The sequence below is a fragment of the Plasmodium brasilianum genome, chromosome 11 (assembly GCF_023973825.1).
Source record: "Plasmodium brasilianum strain Bolivian I chromosome 11, whole genome shotgun sequence".
NCBI lineage: Eukaryota > Apicomplexa > Aconoidasida > Haemosporida > Plasmodiidae > Plasmodium > Plasmodium brasilianum.
In genome coordinates this window covers 2,190,542-2,211,857 of record NC_090124.1, presented here as the reverse complement: position 1 = coordinate 2,211,857, position 21,316 = coordinate 2,190,542, and the positions used below count along the sequence as shown (strand labels likewise).

Below are 21,316 nucleotides of genomic sequence, written 5' to 3'. Positions count from 1 at the left end.
GCAAAGAAGCAAAGAAGCAAAGTAGCAAAGAAGCAAAGTAGCAAAGAAGCAAAGTAGCAAAGAAGCAAAGAAGCAAAGTAGCAAAGTAGCAAAGCAGCAAAGCAGATAAAAAGCAAACCACCATTTTAATATTATATGGCACAAAAAGCGGAATTAAACAAAACAACTTGTTTTTTTTAAAAATACAAAACATAAAAGATAATAAAAAAAAAAAAAAAAAAAAAAAACACCACAAGTAAAAATGCGAAAAAATGAAAAAAAAATACGAAAAATTATTTGAAAAAATATAGTAAATAATAAAAAAAGCAAAAAGGTCATATTTTTTTGCCATTCCCAATATAAATATACATCCATGTGTACTCACGCTTCTGAAGGCATACAGCAGTTAGTAGAACTCGTAATCATTTTTTCCCTATTTTTCATATCTTTTTTGTATTATGTTGAATTAAAATTTTTTATCACTCCTATCTCCTGTTAACATTTTTTTTCGGGGTTTTTTTCATTTTAGTTTCCCTTTCTTGGGCAGTCTGAGAAGATAATTTTTTTTTTTTTGTTTCGTTTTGTTTTATTAGAGTTTGCATATTTTTATTATACTGTCTTTATATCTCTCTCACCATGCATGCATACAAAAATGTGTATATACGTATATATATATTATACAATATATATATATATTATATATATATATATATATATATACATGTACGTATACATATGACGGGCCATAAATATATTTAAGTTTCATTATGCTTTAATAAAAAAAAAAATATAAATTGTTCATGTAAATTTCTTTTTTTCTTATAACCATCCATGGGACTAAACATCCTAAAAATACCCAATTGGACATGACTCCACTTATTAAAGGATAAACTTTACAATATATGACAAATGAAATGTTATCTATTGATAACTTTATGATGTTTTCAAATCGTTTAGAATGTAACAAAAAGGATTTTACTTCGGTGAAGTCTACAAGGAACAAATTGTAACATACGTATGACGTATATTTTTTGTGTGCAAATGGTAATGAACTTTTTTTATGAATGTCACTAAAATAATATTGCATGTTCATATTTTTTTTTTTTTTTTTTATTTTCTCTTCATAATACCGATTGTCGAAAAATGGATAGGAAATCCAACAAATGTGTGATTTGGGGGGACGGGAAATTTGTAGTATTGCCAATTAAAGTACTGCTCTTCCTTTAGTAACATATGCGTAGGTTTAAATATAAATATAGACATTAATATAAACATATATATACATATATATATACATATATATATATATATATATATATATATATATGTATGTATAAATATACATACACGTATGTGTGTACGCGTGAAGACATATAAAATAGTAACAGGAACCCCTGATATCATATACACTTATCAAAAAAAGGTGAATACATTTAATTAAAGTCATCCAGTTAACGAAACGTGTAAGTTTTTTTTTTTTTGTTCATAAATTGATTTCCTATATTAACTGAATTTGAGGAATGTTAAACCTTACCAATGAGTAGTACCATCTCCATTGGGAAATTTGATGAGCAACATATTTGGATGTTGAGTTTAATCTTGACCATGTTTTAGGTGGTGATGTTAAAGTATATTTTTTTTTGGATGCACTTTCATCATTTTCATTTTGCCCACATTCTTTGTTCATACTTTTATTCTGAACGCATTCATTAAATTTTCCACTAAATTCACTATTTTGCATTATGTTACTAGGATCATTAACTATGTTGTTGCTTTGAGCCACCGGATACCCTGGGGTCTGTTGTTGTAATTCATCTCTATAATTATTCTTTTTACAAAAATAAAAAAGAAATAAAAAAAAATGAATAAATCACTTCAATGTATAGCTTTTCTGGGTTCAGATTTGCTATAGAGTGTAAATATAAGGATGTGTAAATGTGTGCGTGTATAAAAATTTAACTAATAAATATATTCAGTTTAGTCATGCACTACGTATGTTTTGTGCTCATAGAGAAAATAAATTTTGCCTGAATTACTATTACTTGATTTACCCCTGCCTGGCCATTATTCATATCCAGGAAATTTGAGTCCCTATACATTTGGTGATTATTCTGATGAAGGAAATTTTTACGTTTGTTTAGACTTACTATTTCTCTATCACTTAATGAAGTAGAATTTTCTTTTTCGATGAGCGTTCTGTTGCTTAAGGAAAAGGAGTTTTTTGTAAAATCTATAAAGTTTTCCTTTTCTCCTGTGTCTCGCTCCTTTTTCTTCTCCTCTTCTTTTTTCTTAAACTTACATTTGAATAAAATAATTTTACATTTAAATATATTTTTTTTCATTCTTGTCATATCATATTCATCCCCGTACATTCCTCTACGACATGAACTTTTCTTTTCCATTGCTTTTATATTATGTCTTCTTTTATATTTATCAACCAAGCTGATTAATTTTTCTTTAATTTCGAAGTAACCTTTTTTATTTTCTTTACAACACTGATGATATGTGTTATCATTCTTGCTTAAAGAGCACGTGTATAGTGTGCTGGTTAGGAGTGTATCTCTTGAACTGTTTATGTTCGTACCAGATAATTCTATTTTTTCTGTTTTTTCCTTTTTTTTTCTTATTTCTCCAGTCCCAGTTGTTGCCCCACCATTTGGGCTTTCTTCTTTACTCTTTGTTCCTTCAAAAGAATAATTAGTATGATTCTTATTATCGTTTAAAAATTCTTTATTAACGGAATTATTCATTTTTTCATTTGTATAATTCCCCTTCGAGGGAATAATAAAGTACCCGTTAAACGTATGTCTATTATTAACACATTCCTCATATATTGGGGGAGCGCGTTTTGAATCGTTCAAACATTCGCTACTAAGCTGTTCAATGCTTTTCGTGCTTTCTTTATTATTCATGTTTTCCCTGCTCATCCTGATTTCTTTACTACTCAGACTACACTTTAGAAATTCCTGCGTATCTATAAAACTGCAGAATGTTTTTTTACTCATCTTATCCTTTGGTTTGTTTATCTTTTTCAATTTCACATCAACCATTTCTTGCTTTATGCGTTTTTCTTTCTTTCTTAAGCTCATTTGGAGTATAAATAAATTGTTATTCTGTTTATTGTATCTTTTTATAAACTTGTTGGGAAGAACCTTATTAGTAGAATGTCCCTCCTTTTCAAGACTACAAAAATCTTCATCGTAGTAATATTTTTCTTTTATCTCCTTATATAATTCTTCTTCATTTTCGTCATATTTTTCTTTCACCTCCTTAAATAATTTTTCTTCATTTTCGTCATATTTTTCTTTCACCTCCTTAAATAATTTTTCTTCATTTTCGTCATATTTTTCTTTCACCTCCTTAAATAATTTTTCTTCATTTTCGTCATATTTTTCTTTCACCTCCTTAAATAATTCCTCTTCATTTTCGTCATATTTTTCTTTCACCTCCTTAAATAATTCCTCTTCATTTTCGTCATATTTTTCTTTCACCTCCTTAAATAATTCCTCTTCATTTTCGTCATATTTTTCTTCTTCATTGTTATCTTTTGCATATGTCTTTTGTTTACTTGAGCTTATATTTATATCCTTTACATTGTAAGTCCCTCTCGTATAGCTGCTACTAATGCTTTGAATGTTTTCTTCATTTCTCTTTATGTATTTGATTGCCTCTCCCTTCATTTTTGATTCATCAATAAAGGTATTCCGATCATCTGTTCTGTATTCGTTCTTCACTTTGCTGTCTGCATTGTACAGTTGGTTAATATACATTTCTGATTTCATATCTATAAAAATGTTACCTAAACTTTTATCTATATCTTCAACATTCTCTAAGTAATGAACTGCAGTATTATTAAAACGCTTTATATTTTTTTTCCTAACGCTTTCATCAAAATTATTAAGTATATCAGTACTATCTTTACTAAATACATAATTTCTTATGTACTGCTCTTTTCCATTACTATAAATTTCATCATTCATCCCATATATATAATCATCAGGAATATTAATTAAGTGTCTTTTTCTTTCATTGTTCATCATTTCAATATTTCTCGTAGGATGATAAGAATTATAAAAATTTAATTCTTCCTTATTTATATATTGAGCTTCTATATTAGGATAGTAATCATTTTTGTATTGAGACCATGTCCTTTTTAATTCTGCATTATCATTTTTTTCCCCTTTTTTTCCTGTTTCATAAACATTTTGTTCATTTTCATCTTCATCTAAATTTTCATCTCCCTTCTGGCTTCCTTGTCTATTATCCCCCTTTTGAATATTATCACCTTTACCTTTTTGTTCTGACCATTCATAATTTTCAGGTTTTGTATTATAATTATTATCCAGGTTTAATTTATATTCACATAAATCAATATACATTTCTAAAAAATATCTTATCTCTTTTGAATATTCAAAGTCTGTTTCTAACCCTTCATTATTTCGCATAAAATGTATCATCTCTTGAATTTCTTCTTCCAACTCGTTTGTATATTTTACCCTAAAAATTGAAGAAACGTAAAAAAAAAAAAAAAAAAAAAGAATAAATAAAGTAAAATATAACAAAACAAAACAAAATAATACATAAATCATTAATACATACGAAAAAGTCGTAGGCCTCTATAAAGAAGTTTTTTTAAAAAATATTGCATATGTCTTTAAACACATGTATATATTGTATATGATGAATGCGTAAAAATAAGCACAAAATATAGATAGAGGATTAACATTTCCCCTTATCCATTCGTTCGTTTATCCATTCCCTCATATTCCTCCTTCTTACGAAAGCTTGTCGCTTAGCGGAGTCGAGATAGTAATCTCGTTCTTTATCTGGGTAGGGGACTGGTTTAGAAAAGGTCTCCAGTGGTAATTATTTTCTAAATCATACAAAATGCATGCAGGGTGGTGATTTTGCATATTTCCATATAACTGCTCATCATTAAAAATTACCTCAATAGATGAGTAGGGAACATAAGCTAATGTATTTTCATAATCGAGTAAAAACATTTTTGGAGAAATGGGTATATATCTAGAAAAATTTTCTAATAAATATTTTAACGCCTTATTATTATTATAGGTTTCATTTTTATCATATTTTACTTCAAACATGTTATAAAATTCTTCATCATTATGTAATATCTCTTCAATATTTACTTTCTCATCTTTCATTTGATTGTCTCCATATATATCCATAGTATATAACTTATTTTCTTCTTTTAAATTATACTCTTCTTTTATTTCCCTCTCTCTATTTTTTAATTCTTCCATACCATATTTAACAAAACTCATCAAATACTCTCCACTATAATATTTTTCATTATCATTATTGTTTATTTTATTTATCATTTCATTTTGAAGACTTATTTCCGAATTCTTTAAAAAATTGTTGTTATTCCATCGATTCTTTAAATGGATAATCGACTTGTTTGTAACCTCCCAAAAGCAAACCCACCCCTCTTCGTGTCTAGTCATGACCCAGTAGTGCTCATTCTTCCCGTTGTTTATGGTCCCTTAGAAAAAAAGGCGAATACATGGGGTAAATATATACACGTTATCCGTTTAAGCGTCCGTGCACATGTACTCATAGGAACATATGTATGCATGGAGGTATGTATATGTGGATGTATATACCTATCTACGTATACACTCACATGTGCATATATTCGCCGCTTACACAAGCATTAGCTCATTTTCCCATGAGTACCTTTACAAACGTACGCGTCGTACTCTAGCCCTTTTAGACAACAACATAACAAAATAACGTGATCTTGTATTGTTCCTTTTTTATATGACAAGAAAAAATAAGGCGGCGTAAAAATCGATGACTCGTCTTCATTTTCAATATACTCAATGTTATTTAGCCAATGGAATAAAGGTCCTTACCAAAAAAAAAAAAAAAATAAAATAAAATAAAATAAAATAAAATAAAGTAAAATAAAATAAAATAAAATAAAGTAAAATAAAATAAAATAAAGTAAAATAAAGTAAAATATAGTAAAATAAAGTAAAATAAAATAAAGTAAAATATAGTAAAATAAAGTAAAGTAAAATATAGTAAAATAAAGTAAAATAAAATAGAGTAAAATAAAATAAAACAATAAAAGCTAGCATATTAACCAAATATATTTTCCTAGTAAAAAGCGTAAATTTTATATGAGAAGATTAAGAAAATTTTTAAATACCGGGTGTGGACACTTGAGAAGGTAAATTAATTGATGTGATGAAACTACATAGTGGATACAAATTGTTGTCGAAGTCGTTTCTGCTTACACAGGGAAAGCTACAAAGGTGAAAGATTGATGTGTGTGCATGTTTCTAAAAGTTACCTTACCTGTTCATAATATTTTTACTTTATTTTTTGTTATATTATATTATGGTATTTTATTTTATGTTTTTTTGTTTAATGCTATTTTGTTTAATGCTATTTTGTTTAATGCTATTTTGTTTAATGTTAATATATTTGATGTTATTTTATTTTATATTATTATTTTATTATTATTTTTTTTTTTTTATATAGCTGTTTTGCTATATTTTATATTTCTACCTTCTATCTTTAATGGCCTTCGGGAACCACTGGAGGTACGTATCATTAAATTTCCCAAAATCCTTTTCCCACCTGAAAATTGAGTCGTCACGTGTAAATACGAAAAGTAAAGTATGCAATTATATGCACATATATATATGTGTTTATGTCTATATATACGTAAATGCACATATTTGAACATATATGCAAATATATGTATACATGCATGTGCGCACGTCCGCTGAGCACCTTTTTGACATAGATTTGTAGACTGCCGAAGAATTTTGAACTCTGTTTTCTTTTAAGAAAATCAAGTCGCTAGGGAGAGGAGGTATCACGAATGCCTCCACTGAAATGGTTGACTCTCTCTTTGTCTGTATGTTTTCTTTGTTTAATGATTTTAAGTGCACCTTGGAATACATCAGTTCTGAAATAAAAAAGAAAAGTAGTTAACACATACAGATGTAGACATAGATGCAGGAAAAGATACATATAGAACCACAAAAACAGGTACAAATTCAATATGCACATACGTACGTGCATTTCGTTAGAAGTTGTATACTGTCTTAACAAGTAAACACTAATTTTGCATTACTATACTGCGACTGTGTAGAATGGTATGATGAAAATTTTACTTAAATATGTTGTATTTCTTTACCTAACGTGTTCTTATAAACAATAGTTTTATATTGCCTCACATAATAATCATCATAGTTATCGCTTGAAACGTTCATGCCACCACTGATTGCTTCATAATTGTCCTTATAATCGTTATACATAGAACTGCTCTTAGCACTCTCCTGTAATGTAATATATATATCGTTAGAAAAAATAGTAATGATGCTAGTGCAGATAATGAAGGTAAAGACAGTAATGATAATATTAAAAAAAAAAAAAAAAAAAAAATTTAATATTAAAATCAAGGTTAAAACTAAAAATTTAGATAAAGCTTAAAATACGGATAAAGCTAAAGGTTAGCGTAAATTGTCACACAAACGATAACCTGTGCCAAGGACCTATAGTCATACGTTCCATAATTAAATATATCAGAAAATGGTAATTCAAAAATACCTAAAATTGTTGAATATATTTCATTATTATTATGAACTTCAAAACATATTTCTCCCTTGGAAATTAAATCTACTGGAAGTATATTCCTAATTAGATTTTCATTTGTTAATTCTTTTTTATCAACTAATCTTATAGGATAATATAAATTTTGATAAAAAAAGGGAGAAGTAGTTTTACTCACAGTATTTGTTTTGTTAACTATACCGTCCCACTTTACCCACACATTTATGTTAACATTGTTTAAGTCTATGCTACTTATGGGTAGATTTTCGCACTTAATTATCCTACAAATGGAAAGGGGCACGCGTATGGAATTACGTAAAATGATGCGAAATACGTAGGCAGGCAGCAAGTAAATGAATAGACAAATTGAAGAACGGATGACAGGACAAAAGTACTAACAAATGAATATATAAAAATGTAAAAATACAAATATGTAAATATACAAATATGTAAATATACAAATATGTAAATATACAAATATGTAAATATACAAATATGTAAATATGTTAAGCCCGTCGAGTGCAACAGGTGAATAATAAATTAATAAAGACGAACCTTATCACTAAGTAATGGTCATTTAAAATCAACTGATTTACCAATGTAGCATCACTTAAGGGCTGAACTGGCCTTTGGATGTTACTGTCTCCTTCATCTATCCCATAACTATTAACAAAGCACTTTATGTTACCCACAATCTCTCCTTGTTTAAATTTTGTTTTGTCTAATGTTAACTTTTTAATAATTCCTCTAACAGAAATAAAAAGGAAGGGTGTAAAACGGTGAGGGAATATACACATAACTGCTTACACAAATGCATATGTGTCAACATATATATATATATATAATATTATATATATATATATATATATATATATATATATACTTATATGTACTTATATTTATATGTACATTTCTTCAGATCAGTACTTGAAAAATGGATATTCTGTCACAGATTTTAAAGATATTATACATGATCCTAATAAAATAGGTGGTTTATACCTATAATTAGAGTTGTAACATAGTACCTTAAAAAAAAACAAAAAAAAAATTTATGTATTATTATTGATACATATTCCCAAATAGGAACCAATATATCACACCATTAACACATGCACAAATACGAACCAATGGCATACCATGAACACACATGCACAGATTCGAAGTAATAGCACATTGTGAAAATGTGTTAGGATGAATCAAAACAAATGCATATTTTACTGTTATTATAAAAAAGGCATTAGCTAATTGTTGATATGTTCCAATAAAACAAAAGTATCCAGGATATAACCAAAAATTATTGTAAGACTTGTAAGAGCTGTGAATCACCCAGTCATCTTCACTTAAAGGGAATTTAAACCTTAAAAATTTTGGCAGAGTCTTTAAGTAACTTGGCATTTGAGAATTTGCTATAAACCACCAGCTGTCCAAGGCCATATGAAATTCAAATATTTCAGACAACTGCATGTAAACCTACAGGTAAAAAAAAAAAAAAAAAAAAGGTATGTAAATGAGCACATAAAAAAAATAGTAGGCGAAAAAATAAAGGAGAAAATTGTTCCCAAAATTAACAAAAATATGAACAGGAACACATACAAAATAACTTAAAACGCAGTGAGGATTTTACCCCTAAACGCTGTGCTTCAAAAATGATATTTTTCTTTTCAATTTTCCTCTTCAGAATAATGTTAGTGTCAGGATCATTTTCAATTATTTCCTTCAATGTCCTTTTAGAAGAGGCATACAGATCATTAAATACAAATTCTTTTATGCACCACATCTCAACTGAGATTTCGAAATTTTGTAAATCATTATATGATATTCGTAACTCCTTCTCATCCCATATGGTTACTAAGAAAAGATTTTTTTTTTTTTGTTATATCAATTAACGTGTTCACTTAGCTTTCTTTTTTGATGTTACTTTTTTATTCTCTTTTCATGTTTCGTCAGTTATATACACACATATATATATATACGTATATATGTATATGCTTCGGTAAGTATACTTTACATATATATATATATACATACATACATACATACATACATATATAAATGTATGTATATACTAAATTATTTTCTCTTTTTACGTGGAATTCTTAAATATTTAACTTCTCCTGGCTCTATAGAATACCCAGGGGTGTACAACAGTTCTTTCTTAAGATCTCCATAAAGATTTATTTTTCTTAAAAAAGTAAGATATTAGAGTAAATACACACAAATATATGTGTCTATATGCACATATGCACACATTATGTGCACATATTATTCCTTAATATACGTATAACAAATAACGAACGCACTACACTAATAAATTAAAGTTCTACTTGTTATTGCTAAAGGACACTAAATAAAAATTTTTCTGCATCTGATTTTCTAGATTGTGAATATATTTTATAAAAAATTCAAAGCGCCACAAGCGGGGCTTTAGCATTGGGTTATAGATCTCTTTTATGCTGTGTTCTCTCTGTTTTTATTAAAAAAAAAAAAAAATAATAAAAGATAATATAATTTAATACAATGTAATATAATATAATTTAATACAATGTAATGTAATATAATTTAATACAATGTAATATAAAATAAGATAGGACATGATAAACAGAGGAATAAACATTTAGAGATGAAACGGTTAGGTGCATATGCGCTACATCTAGAAATATATGTACAAGTCAACATATTTTAATTTTCTTTTAACTTTCAGTTCCTCATATAAATCAAGAAACGGTTCATCTACATCTTCATCATCATCAGTGGTACTTAAACTCTCCTCACTTATTTCTGATTCCTCGTTTCTTTTTATAGCCTTTATTTTCTTACTTCGGATGTGCCTCTATATGAATATATATATATATATATATATTTATTTATTTATTTATTTATGCATGTACACGTATAAGGAAAAAAGAGAAACATTGTTCATTTTAGTATATATAAAAACCTGTATACATCAATATATATATATACATATTCACAAACGTTTGTACTAACTGTTTATAACTCATTTATGTATAAAAAAAAAAAAAAAAAAAAAAAAAAACTATCTTAACAACTTTTTAATTAAGTTAACCAAGTTTTTTTTTATGTTCCTTCCACATTCATCTTCATCAAATAGGGGTACTTCTAAAAAATGATCTTTTTTTTTTTTTTCATTTTCGTCATTATCATAATAATTGTCTTCTTCACTTTTGTAATCACTGGCATATTCTTCGCTTAGGCGTTCTTTATTATATTCATTCTTATACAACCATATTTCATCCTTTAGCTCACTAATATGGACTTTTTTTTTTTTTTCTTTTTCTTCTCTTAGATTGTTGCTTTCTTCATTCTCATAGAAAATTTCTTTTATCTTATTGATTAAATACATTTTTTACATAAAATAGTATGTGCTTTTACTTATAACAATCTACCAAGCTCATTACATCATATGCTAAATGTACTTGTATTATAAGCATATATATATACAACATATATCTGTACAAATATGTATTGAAATTTTTTCTTTTATATCTTTAGGTGAATTTTTTTCTTTTGTACAAAAGATTTTTTCTCTTATTTTATTTTATTTTTGTATATATTGTAAAAATGCACTTAATGGCATATAAAAAAAAAAAGACAAAAAAAAATACTGCTTTTTCTTATATATATATATATATATATATATATATATATATATTATTTAGCTCTTTTTAATATTTCTCCTATTTCTCCTATTTTCTTATTTTCCTATTTTCCTATTTTTTCAATTTTTCCTATTTGTCCCATTTTTTCTACTTTATTCTGTTCATTTCTTACTTGTCAAATAATTTTCAGCGTTATACGATAAATAAAAGTTTCTCAGTTTACCATTCACCTTTCGCTGTAGGAGTTAAACCTAAAAATAATGCTTCATTTTTTGAGCAGATATATTTTGTTCTTTTTGAAACTTGCAATATTTTTGAAATATTTTCGAGTATTTATTATTTCTTTAAATTATGTTTTATTAAAAAGTCAGAATAAAATTAAAAAAAAAAAAATTTTAAATTACATGAACATGAATTAAAAAAAAAAAAAAAAAAAATAGAAAAAAAAAATGGAAATAAAAAGAGAAAAAAGCTAGCTAAGAATTGGAATACGAAATTTCTCAAATGAGATATGTACCCACATACATTATGCGTACATATGATTATATATATATGTATGTATTTACTTGTGTATTTGCATGAATAATTACGCGTTTGTACAAATATTAATACAATTGTGTGGGTATACCAGTTGTCCCAATTTGTGTATGTGTATTTATACCAGTTGTCCCAATTTGTGTATGGGTATTTATACCAGTTACCCAATTTGTTTGTGTGTATTTATACTAGTTACCCAATTTGTTTGTGTGTATTTATACCATTTCCACCAAATTATGTGTGCAATTTACAAAATAAAAGGAGAAATGTCAGACCTCTTCTGGTATTTTATTGTCGTGTTGGGGTAGCTATATTTTGGGTGAAAATCAAATGATGTTTTTTCTTTACAAAAAACATTTTTCTTCATAAAATGAATTAAATCATTTGAAGAAAAAAAGGTTATTAGTAATTTTTTTTTTTCTTCCTTAGTAAAGGTACTTAATTCAGATTCATTTATTAAGGCGGAGAAATTATCCTCTATATATTTTTCTTTGTCATTACTCATGGTTTGTTTTCCTATGTCCTTTTTAAGTTGTTGAACACAGTCAATAAATAATTTTTCATATTTCGATTTTTCAATATAATGTTTTGTAAGTTTTTCTTGTAAACTACAATTTATATTCATTTGTCTCTTTAATTTATTTTCTAAATTTGTTATCTTGTAGTTTAATTCTTTGTAGGTAAAATTGTCTGTTTTTCCTTTCTTCTTCAGTTTACACTCAAAATGTTCGTCCCTTACTCTTACTCTTTCCTGTTCTTTTGTAAGGGAAGTACCTTTTTTATTCAACTTCTTTTCGATTCCCAACTTTTTCTTTTCTTCGCTATATATGTCATTTTCGTCTCCTTTGTTGCTTTCGTCTTCTTCCTTTTCAACTTTCCCTCGTATCTGTTGTTCCGTTTTTTCTACCTTTTTCTCCTCATCCTCTTTACAGTTCTTTATACTTTGTGTTCGAATAACCGTTTCATACATTTTTGATAATTTTTTTTCCAAGAATAACATGTGGTTTTTCATAAGTTCACTATTTCTTTTCCATTTTTCTGCTTCCTTTTTTAAAAATTGTGAAACATTGTCTAACCTTAAACATTCGTTTATGTACCACTTAAGTTCTTTTTGTAATTTTTTTACTTTTTCATCTTTTAATTCTTTTATTTTTTCTTCTTTTACAATTTTTTTCAAAATTCGTATTTCCTTCTGTACATCATACATATATGCGTTAAAAGTAAGTACATATTTTTCTTCATTATCCTTAAGGATATTATTGAAATGCATATTCATATCCTCTATGGTTTTATTTAACGACTCGAAGCGTTTTTGAATATTTCCATTATTTTCATCCACAGTGTCCAAGCATTTTTTTGATGATTCGTTTATTTTGCAACATATGTTCACCCTCGTTCCTTCGTCAGTCTTCGCGACGTTTTTGCTGTCATCCTCTTCAGTCGTCATTTTTGCATACATTCGTGCGCACGCATATATGCATTTACATATACATATGCATGTCCATATATATATGTACCTACACTATATATACAAAATAGACAAGATAATTCACTCTATTTTAAGCCCAAAGAACGCTAGAACCCCCTTTAAAAATTTTACTGTATCAATAATAATTATTACCTATATAGTAACAAAAAAAAAAAAAACCTTTATTTATTAACATGTACATTTATATAATATCAGAATGTTTTCCTCTATCAATTATAATACCTAAATTTCTCCACATTCTTAAGTCTACATTTCTACAAGATTACGAAAAAGTGTATGATCTTTTTTGCTAAATGAAAAGCCTAATTTTTAATAAACAAAAGAGAAACCAAAAAAAAAAAAGAAAAAAATGGAGCTTTTCACTTCATTACTATAACAAGATTACACACTTTTGTTATTATTTCATTTTATTTTATTTTGTTATATTTTTTTATAACTGTAAAAAGAGCACAAGAATGTTAAAAATGAGTGTTCTAATAAAATAAGTATGTGCAATATTCATTCATTTATTTCTGAAAAAAAAATTTTCTCTTGAAAGTATTCTAATATATGTAAAATCCCAAAAATTTTATCTCAAAGAACATAAAATTTGTTCCTCTTTTTTACTAACCATTCCTATTTTATCAGAAATGTGTATAAGTATATGATGTCGTGGAATTGTCCATTTAAACATTGTCTAACTCATCTTTAAATAAAAATATATAAAAATCATTCCTGCTTTATATGATTTTTTTTTTTTTTTTTTTTAACGTGATTAGGTTTTACTCAAGTGCAGTTTGCGTATAAAACAGGCTTAAAATGTGAGGTATACGTGTGTACACATATACATACATACATACATACATACGTACATACATACATACATACATACGTACATACATACGTACATACATACGTACATACATACATACGTACATACATACATATATACATACATACATACTTATATATATATATATTTATATACGTATGTTCATGTCATTGCATTATGAATCTCACTAATTAACTATAAACTATTTTAAAAAGTTTAAGCACAAAATTAAAAAATTTCGAACAAACTCATATATATATATATATATATACTACGGGGCAGGAATAAATGCACAAAAGAAACATATATTGTATAGAAGCAGTGAACTTGTGATTTATAAATATGTTACAATAAAAAAATAAACAATGAAAAAAAATAATATAAAAATAATGAAAAGAAGAATGCAAGAAATAATGTAAGAAATAATGAAAAAGATAATGAAAAAGATAACAAAAAAATTAATGCAGAAAATTACATAAATAAAAAAATTGCTATGATGAAAAAAAAATTACACCAATAAAATTTTGTCTTATTAAAAAAAATATATTTAATAAAAAGTATGATGAATTTAAAATAGGTGAAAATGATACAAGAATACAAAAAAAAAAAAAAAAAATATAACAGCTATTTGGGGAGCGTATTCGTGTAGCTAAAATGTAAACGCAGGTAAGTAATCGTTTGCCTTTTTCAATATATATACAACATGTAAGAATTTATGCATATGTGTAGTGTGTTCCTACATACACAATTTTACACAAAAAAATATTACATAAACAATTTATGCAAATATTTATAACTAAAACAAAAATGCCGCAAGGATCCTCTTTCCCTGTACACGTTCATAAATAAGAAATGGAAATAATACATGCACAGAAATAACAAATCCTACTAATACCATGTAAATAATATAAAGCAGAATTACAAAATCAGCAAACAATGAAGAAGAATGGTCAGATGAAAAATGGTAATATCTTAAGACTCCGAACACTTGACACAACGTTGAATTCGAAAAAAAAAAAAAAAAAAGGAAAAAATTAAAAAGATAAACGGATGCATAAATGTATGCATAAATGGATGCATAAATGGATGCATAAATGGATGCATAAATGGATGCATAAATGGATGCATAAATGGATGAATAAATGGAAGAATAAACAAACAAAAGACCGAATATCCAGCATGCGAATACACATCGCACGCATAAAAATAAAAGCGGCTAGCGATATCTTTTGGGGGAAGGCTAACTACAAATTTCGTTGGTCATGTACTTATTACTCTTCAAGTCGTTGATGGATTTATTATTACAGTCGTCGAAAACGTTATAATCCTTAACAAATTTACACTTGTTAATAAAATAATTAACTAAACTTTTGGTAGTATATTTCTTAGGGGATTTGTGAATATAAGGTTGAGATAAAAATATAATATATAAACACTCTTTTACTACATTGGCTAGTTCTGACAAGTAAGATAACATATCATTATGGATAGGTGTAATTTGTGTAATTTTATAATTTACATTTAAATTAATTTGAGACATTTCCAAATGTTTCACAGTTTTTAATAAAGTATTTTGAAGGTCATATAATGTCTTCACTTCATGTATACCAAAAAACATATCACCTATTAGAGTCTTAAAATAAACATTTTGATTTATAGTACTTTTGTTTGATATAAGATATGGTAAATAGGAAAACTTCTTTCTTTTCTTATTGAAATGACTAAATTTGTTATTCTTTTCTGTACCACTGTTTTTCATACTCCTCTGAGTTTCTCTTTGGTGTGATCCCGACATTTCTATATTATCGTCATGGATATAACCATCTGCACCTGTACCTGCACTTGCACCTGTATCACCGTAGTGATCTACATAGTCATCAGTTCCTGCGCGACCGCCGCTACCCACAGGGGCATCAACACCTTTCCTCTTGTTAATAAACAATTCTTCAATACACTTTGACAGTAATTTATAATCGTCGATCAGAATCCCAAATAATTTTTTCGTGTTCTCCATTCTGACTATGTTAATTTGTCTAGTACTACTTGACGCCATGGATAATTTAATTTTGCATATGAAAAATGCAGTTGCTGCTGGTAAACTGAGAAATTTCATATTGACGGAATGTGTGAATGATGAAAGAATTTCACTTGTTTTACTCCTCATTCTGTTTATAATTTTTAAGGAGGGTATTATATTATCAAATACTTGTTCTAATTTACATGTAGAAGGAGCTTTAAATAAAAAAAAGATAAAATTGTCTGATAAGTATTTCATATATCTTTCTTTAGATACTAATTTTAAAAATTTATTTTCTAAATATATTAAATGCTTTATTTCATTCGATTTTTCTTCTGTTCGGTTTAAAAAGTATAACGATGTGGACAAACACAAATAGATATTACATATGTCATCTAAATATAAATCTTCAAAAATGCATAGCTTTTTACTGTTTTTGTTAAATTTCATAATATTTGATATGGCCGAACAGTCGCTTCTATCATCAAAGATAGAATGATTGTTATCATTAAAATCAATGTACTCATTTGTATCCACAATTTTCATTTTTTCCTTTTCCCTATTCATGCCTGAGTTTCCCATAAGCATATTTTCATTAGAGATGGAATGCATCCAGTTTCCTGTTCTAATACAACCATTATCGTTGTAGTTACGTTCATATAATAATTTATCATTAACATTTGCTTCTTCATATGTTGAAGAATGAGCTACTGTCTTATTCTCTACTACATGCACATTTTGTTTTACACTTTTATTATTCTCATACGCTTCAAAATGACTACTACTTGGTTTTTCCGCTACCGCTTGATCATAATGATCATAATTTCTGTACGCATAAGTATACTCATCAACAGCACTGCTACTAAAATTGTCATAATTATAACTGTACGTGCTATCCTTTCCTTCATTATTAATATCCTCATTTGTAGCAGTGGAAAGAAGTTCTTTCCCTGTAGTTGAATCGTAAAGAGGATTTTCAAAAAGAGTTTCTGCATTTATCATCATATCGTCATCTGCATAAATTTCTTTTATAGTATTACCCAAAACATCTACATTTTTTACATGTTTCCTTTTGTTCTTATTATAGCAATAATATAACAGTACATAATATGAATACTGTACCATGGTGCTAACATGTTCATGTAGTAAATTATTGCTAAGAAATAAATTGGAAGAAATTATAATTTTAAGTAAATGTAATAAGGATACAATAAAAGGAATAGTAATATTTTTGTTCATAATTTTTTCAAAAAATTTTAAATACTCCATTTTATATATATTTTTTTTATTAAAAATATCTCCACATTTGTCTATATCTATTACATTAATTTTGGGGGTTAATTTTAATAAAATATCAAAAAATCCAAAAAGAAAAGAGGGACTAAAATTTTTACATGCACAATAAAAATTATATAATTGAAAAGTGGTAATATTTTGTATTTTCGCTTGTTCTTCATTTTTTTTTTTTTTTTTTTTTTTTTTTGCTTTTTCATTATTTACATCATCCTTAATATTACAGATTGTTATTATTTCTTCTAATCTCTTTTTAATCGATTTTATTAATTCATATGTATACTTATTTGTATTGATAGAAAAATGTGTAAATTTCACTATTTCACTTAATATCTTTATATCATAAAAAATTAAATAACTATTATAAAGTTCACTGTTCGCACTTTTTTCCTTAACTGTAAAGTTTTCTGCACTATCATCATCATTCCGTTTACTCACTTCATTTTTTTCATTCATACGTTTTATTTCCTCTATTAAATTATCCTTTTCCATGTTCACCTGCGATAAATCCAATGAAGCATATGTAGCATCTGTACATTGTTTTCTAATGCCCCCACATTCGTTTTTCATTTTCCTCAGTTCCTTTGCTATTTCCTCCAAATTTTTGTCGATATGTGAACATAAAGATAAAACGATATTTTTTAACAACAATTTGTTTTTCCTGTACTTTTTATTTTGCTCATGATTCATATTATAATTTAAAAGATATTTGTTTATTTTGTATCTACTCCCTTTTACTTGATATATATCGTAACTTGTCAGGAAATGATTTATGTGAAAGCTGTCACTCTCTTCTGATTTTTCATAGTAATAATTTATAACCTTCTTTTCGTTCATGTTAAAGCACAAGCTTTTCTTTTTACTTTTCTCTTCAGTACTTTCATCCGTCTTATGCTTCAGAATTTTCTTTCCTCCACTACACTGATTTTCTTTCATAATGCTCTTCCTGCATTCGTTAATATTTGTCATTTTCTCTCCGTCTTTACCACACTGCTCTTTCTTTAGACTCGCATCTCTCTTATGTATAGGCAACTCCTCGGTTACGTTGTTCAGCGGTTCGTCTACTGCACCATTTATCTGTTCTCCCATTTCTCCATCTTCCCCCTTAACACGTATTTCCTCCAGTGACTTCCTCGACTTTGCCATTTCTTCCTTACACACAGACCTCGTGCCTGTACAACCATTCATTTCTACCTTATTTGGCTCATTAATTACTTTCCCCCTTATATCTTCTCCTTTTTCCAATTTATCGGACGTTTGGTTTGTAATGTCTATGCTGCTCCGTCCAGCCAAGCCCCTAACGCTCACATCGCTAACGTTATTTGAACAAATCCTAAGATCAGGTGCTTTAATTTGTTCATGGGAAAGGCCAAGCACATTCGGGTTGGTTATACATTTACGACTACCTCTAGTATTCTTTTTTGGAGTGTTATCAACAAAAACCTCCATTTCCGGTACAAAGGAAAAGAAGGAATAGATTCTAAAAAGACGTATCAACATGAAATTATCAACAGATAATAAATCAATCGAATCGTCAATGTAATATCTTAATTTATTTATAAATATGTGCAATGTCTGGTTTTGTGTATTTGGCATAAATATTACCTTACTTAAACACTCAGATAAGAATAATAAATTATTTATAGAATAATATTTTAAATGTGTACTTAACTTTTTTATAAAAATTGAAAAAGTAAAATTATATAAATCATTCATATTTGCTTGAAAAAATTCGGTATTGTTATAGTTTATATTTGATGGATATATCAAAGGATAATTATCAACACTCTTTATAAATCTAATAAAAAATTTTTCATTCTGAAATTTGCTCAATGGATTGTCTATAGCATAATTAATTATACTATTAAATAAATTATGATTAAGTATTAAAAAACGTAATAAAATAATTAAACTATAACTAAAGTCATATGGCTTCATATAACATAATTTTTGTTCATATGTTAAAATTATCGCATGTACACTTTTACTATTAATTTGGTTTGTTAAATGATGTACAGTTTTTGAGAAATAATTTAAATGAATCAATTCATCAATATTTTGTCTGAATATTTTATTTAAATACTCTTTTAGTATTAGCATATTTTCACACTTGTTCGAAAAATAAGTCAGCAGGTTGAACCACCTCTTTATCATCTTCACATTTTTTGCTCTCTTTGTACTCACATTCACCGTGTCGTTTGTACCCTTTGCAGTAACCACATCGACTTCTCTCCTTTCTTTTTTAGTAATATCTCTATCACAAGTATTGTGCGAGTGAAATTTGTGAGGACTGTCTTCATCTAGACCTATTGAAACTGGCATGCTCATATTGTTCTCATCCTTTTCCACCTTCTCAAGGGTGTGCAAAAACTCCAATCTCTTTTCCTCACAACTTTTTGTAAAGGATAATGACCGCTCTTTTTCTTTATTCCCTTTTTCATCATTTCGCATGTTCATCGTCTGCTCTTTGACATTCCTTCTACTACTAGTTATACTTAAAAACGTTTTTAAATTTTTCATATATGATTTTACTTTACTTTCGTTTTTTTTTTCTAGATTTATATCATCCCCTTTTTCATTTCCTCCCTCGATAGACTCCTCAACCATATCATGAATTTTGTTGTCTTTCTCATACGAGTAGGTTATATCCCTTCTTCTTAAACATAACACAAAACATTCAAAGAATAAACTATTCAATATATTATTTTTTGTACACTCATCAACATTTTTTAGATTATACAATAGTACATAATAATCAATATTTTTTAATTTTTCAAAAAAGGAATTTATTTCTCTCTTGTGTTGTTCATTTTTCGTCTTTTTTGATATTAATTTGTCTACTTGAACAAATATATTATTCCACGTCTTTATATCATTATCTTGTGATAAATTTTTATTAATAAAATTTAATAATTCACTAAGACTTAATCTTGAAAATTTTATGCATTTATCTTTTTTTATTGATACGGCAATTTGCGTAAAACTTCTAAATTTTATCCTTCTCATTTTATTTGAAATAATAGAAATTTTCATGGGATGGTGTGAGCTTAGCAAACTGATACGATTTAAGTCATTAAAAAGGGGATCGGTCTTTTTTTCTTTCTTATTTATTCTATTTGTTGTTTCTTCTTTTTCCTCTTTATTTATTCTATTTGTTGTTTCTTCTTTTTCCTCTTTATTTATTCTATTTGTTGTTTCTTCTTTTTCCTCTTTATTTATTCTATTTGTTGTTTCTTCTTTTTCCTCTTTATTTATTCTATTTGTTGTTTCTTCTTTTTCCTCTTTATTTATTCTATTTGTTGTTTCTTCTTTTTCCTCTTTATTTATTCTATTTGTTGCTTCTTCTTTTTCCTCTTTATTTATTCTATTTGTTGTTTCTTCTTTTTCCTCTTTATTTATTCTATTTGTTGCTTCTTCTTTTTCCTCTTTATTTATTTTATTTGTTGCTTCTTCTTTTTCCTCTTTATTTATTTTATTTGTTGCATCTTCTTTTTCCTCTTTAATTTTTTCTTTTTTTTCTTCCCCCTTGGAGTGGTACCAATCACTACATTTGATACTCACCCTTTCCGCTGTATTGTCTATGCCTGAGTTATTTCTGAACGCTTTATATATGCAATATATACCGTTCTGAAAACTAGGATAACTGTTAATGGTAAGGTGTTTCACTGATGTTCGCTTGTTAGTGTGTAGGACAAATTTATTATTTATCTTCCTGACTTGGTTAATTAAAAATTTATGTGCACAATTATTGCTATGAAGTGTAGATTTATTATTAATTCCTATATTAATGCATTTATGTAATTTTTTATACACTTGTTCATATTTATAAATTTTTTTTATCACATAACAACTTTTCATCATTTCCCTTTTTCCTTTTTTAAACTCAATTCTTAAAAAGTTAATATTTTTTTGCCTTTTTTTGCTGAACTGTTAATAATTTTTCCTTTTTAATAAAATCAATTTTGTAATTGATATAA

At 27.1% G+C, this 21,316-nt stretch overlaps 3 protein-coding genes across 3 annotated transcripts; all 3 read right to left on the bottom strand.

Annotated features, from left to right (window-relative positions):
* Positions 1–464: 464 nt before the first annotated feature.
* Positions 465–10,936, bottom strand: MKS88_003926 (centrosomal protein CEP76; the record flags this gene model as incomplete). Its single annotated transcript, XM_067217062.1, has 20 exons — positions 465–527; positions 806–969; positions 1,110–1,200; positions 1,514–1,807; positions 2,022–4,476; positions 4,759–5,485; positions 5,680–5,853; positions 6,158–6,255; positions 6,520–6,591; positions 6,748–6,925; positions 7,157–7,298; positions 7,502–7,853; positions 8,128–8,319; positions 8,500–8,597; positions 8,698–9,042; positions 9,197–9,420; positions 9,660–9,754; positions 9,897–10,036; positions 10,268–10,402; positions 10,640–10,936. The coding sequence occupies 20 exons, from the start codon at positions 10,934–10,936 to the stop codon at positions 465–467; spliced, it is 6,336 nt and encodes a 2,111-aa protein (XP_067072734.1).
* Positions 10,937–11,976: 1,040 nt separating this feature from the next.
* On the bottom strand, positions 11,977–13,176 carry MKS88_003925 (uncharacterized protein; the record flags this gene model as incomplete). Its single annotated transcript, XM_067217061.1, has 1 exon — positions 11,977–13,176. One exon carries the CDS (start codon positions 13,174–13,176, stop codon positions 11,977–11,979), a length of 1,200 nt encoding a protein of 399 aa, XP_067072733.1.
* A 2,093-nt stretch (positions 13,177–15,269) lies between these two features.
* On the bottom strand, positions 15,270–21,197 carry MKS88_003924 (uncharacterized protein; the record flags this gene model as incomplete). Its single annotated transcript, XM_067217059.1, has 1 exon — positions 15,270–21,197. One exon carries the CDS (start codon positions 21,195–21,197, stop codon positions 15,270–15,272), a length of 5,928 nt encoding a protein of 1,975 aa, XP_067072732.1.
* Between the last annotated feature and the right edge of the window lie 119 nt (positions 21,198–21,316).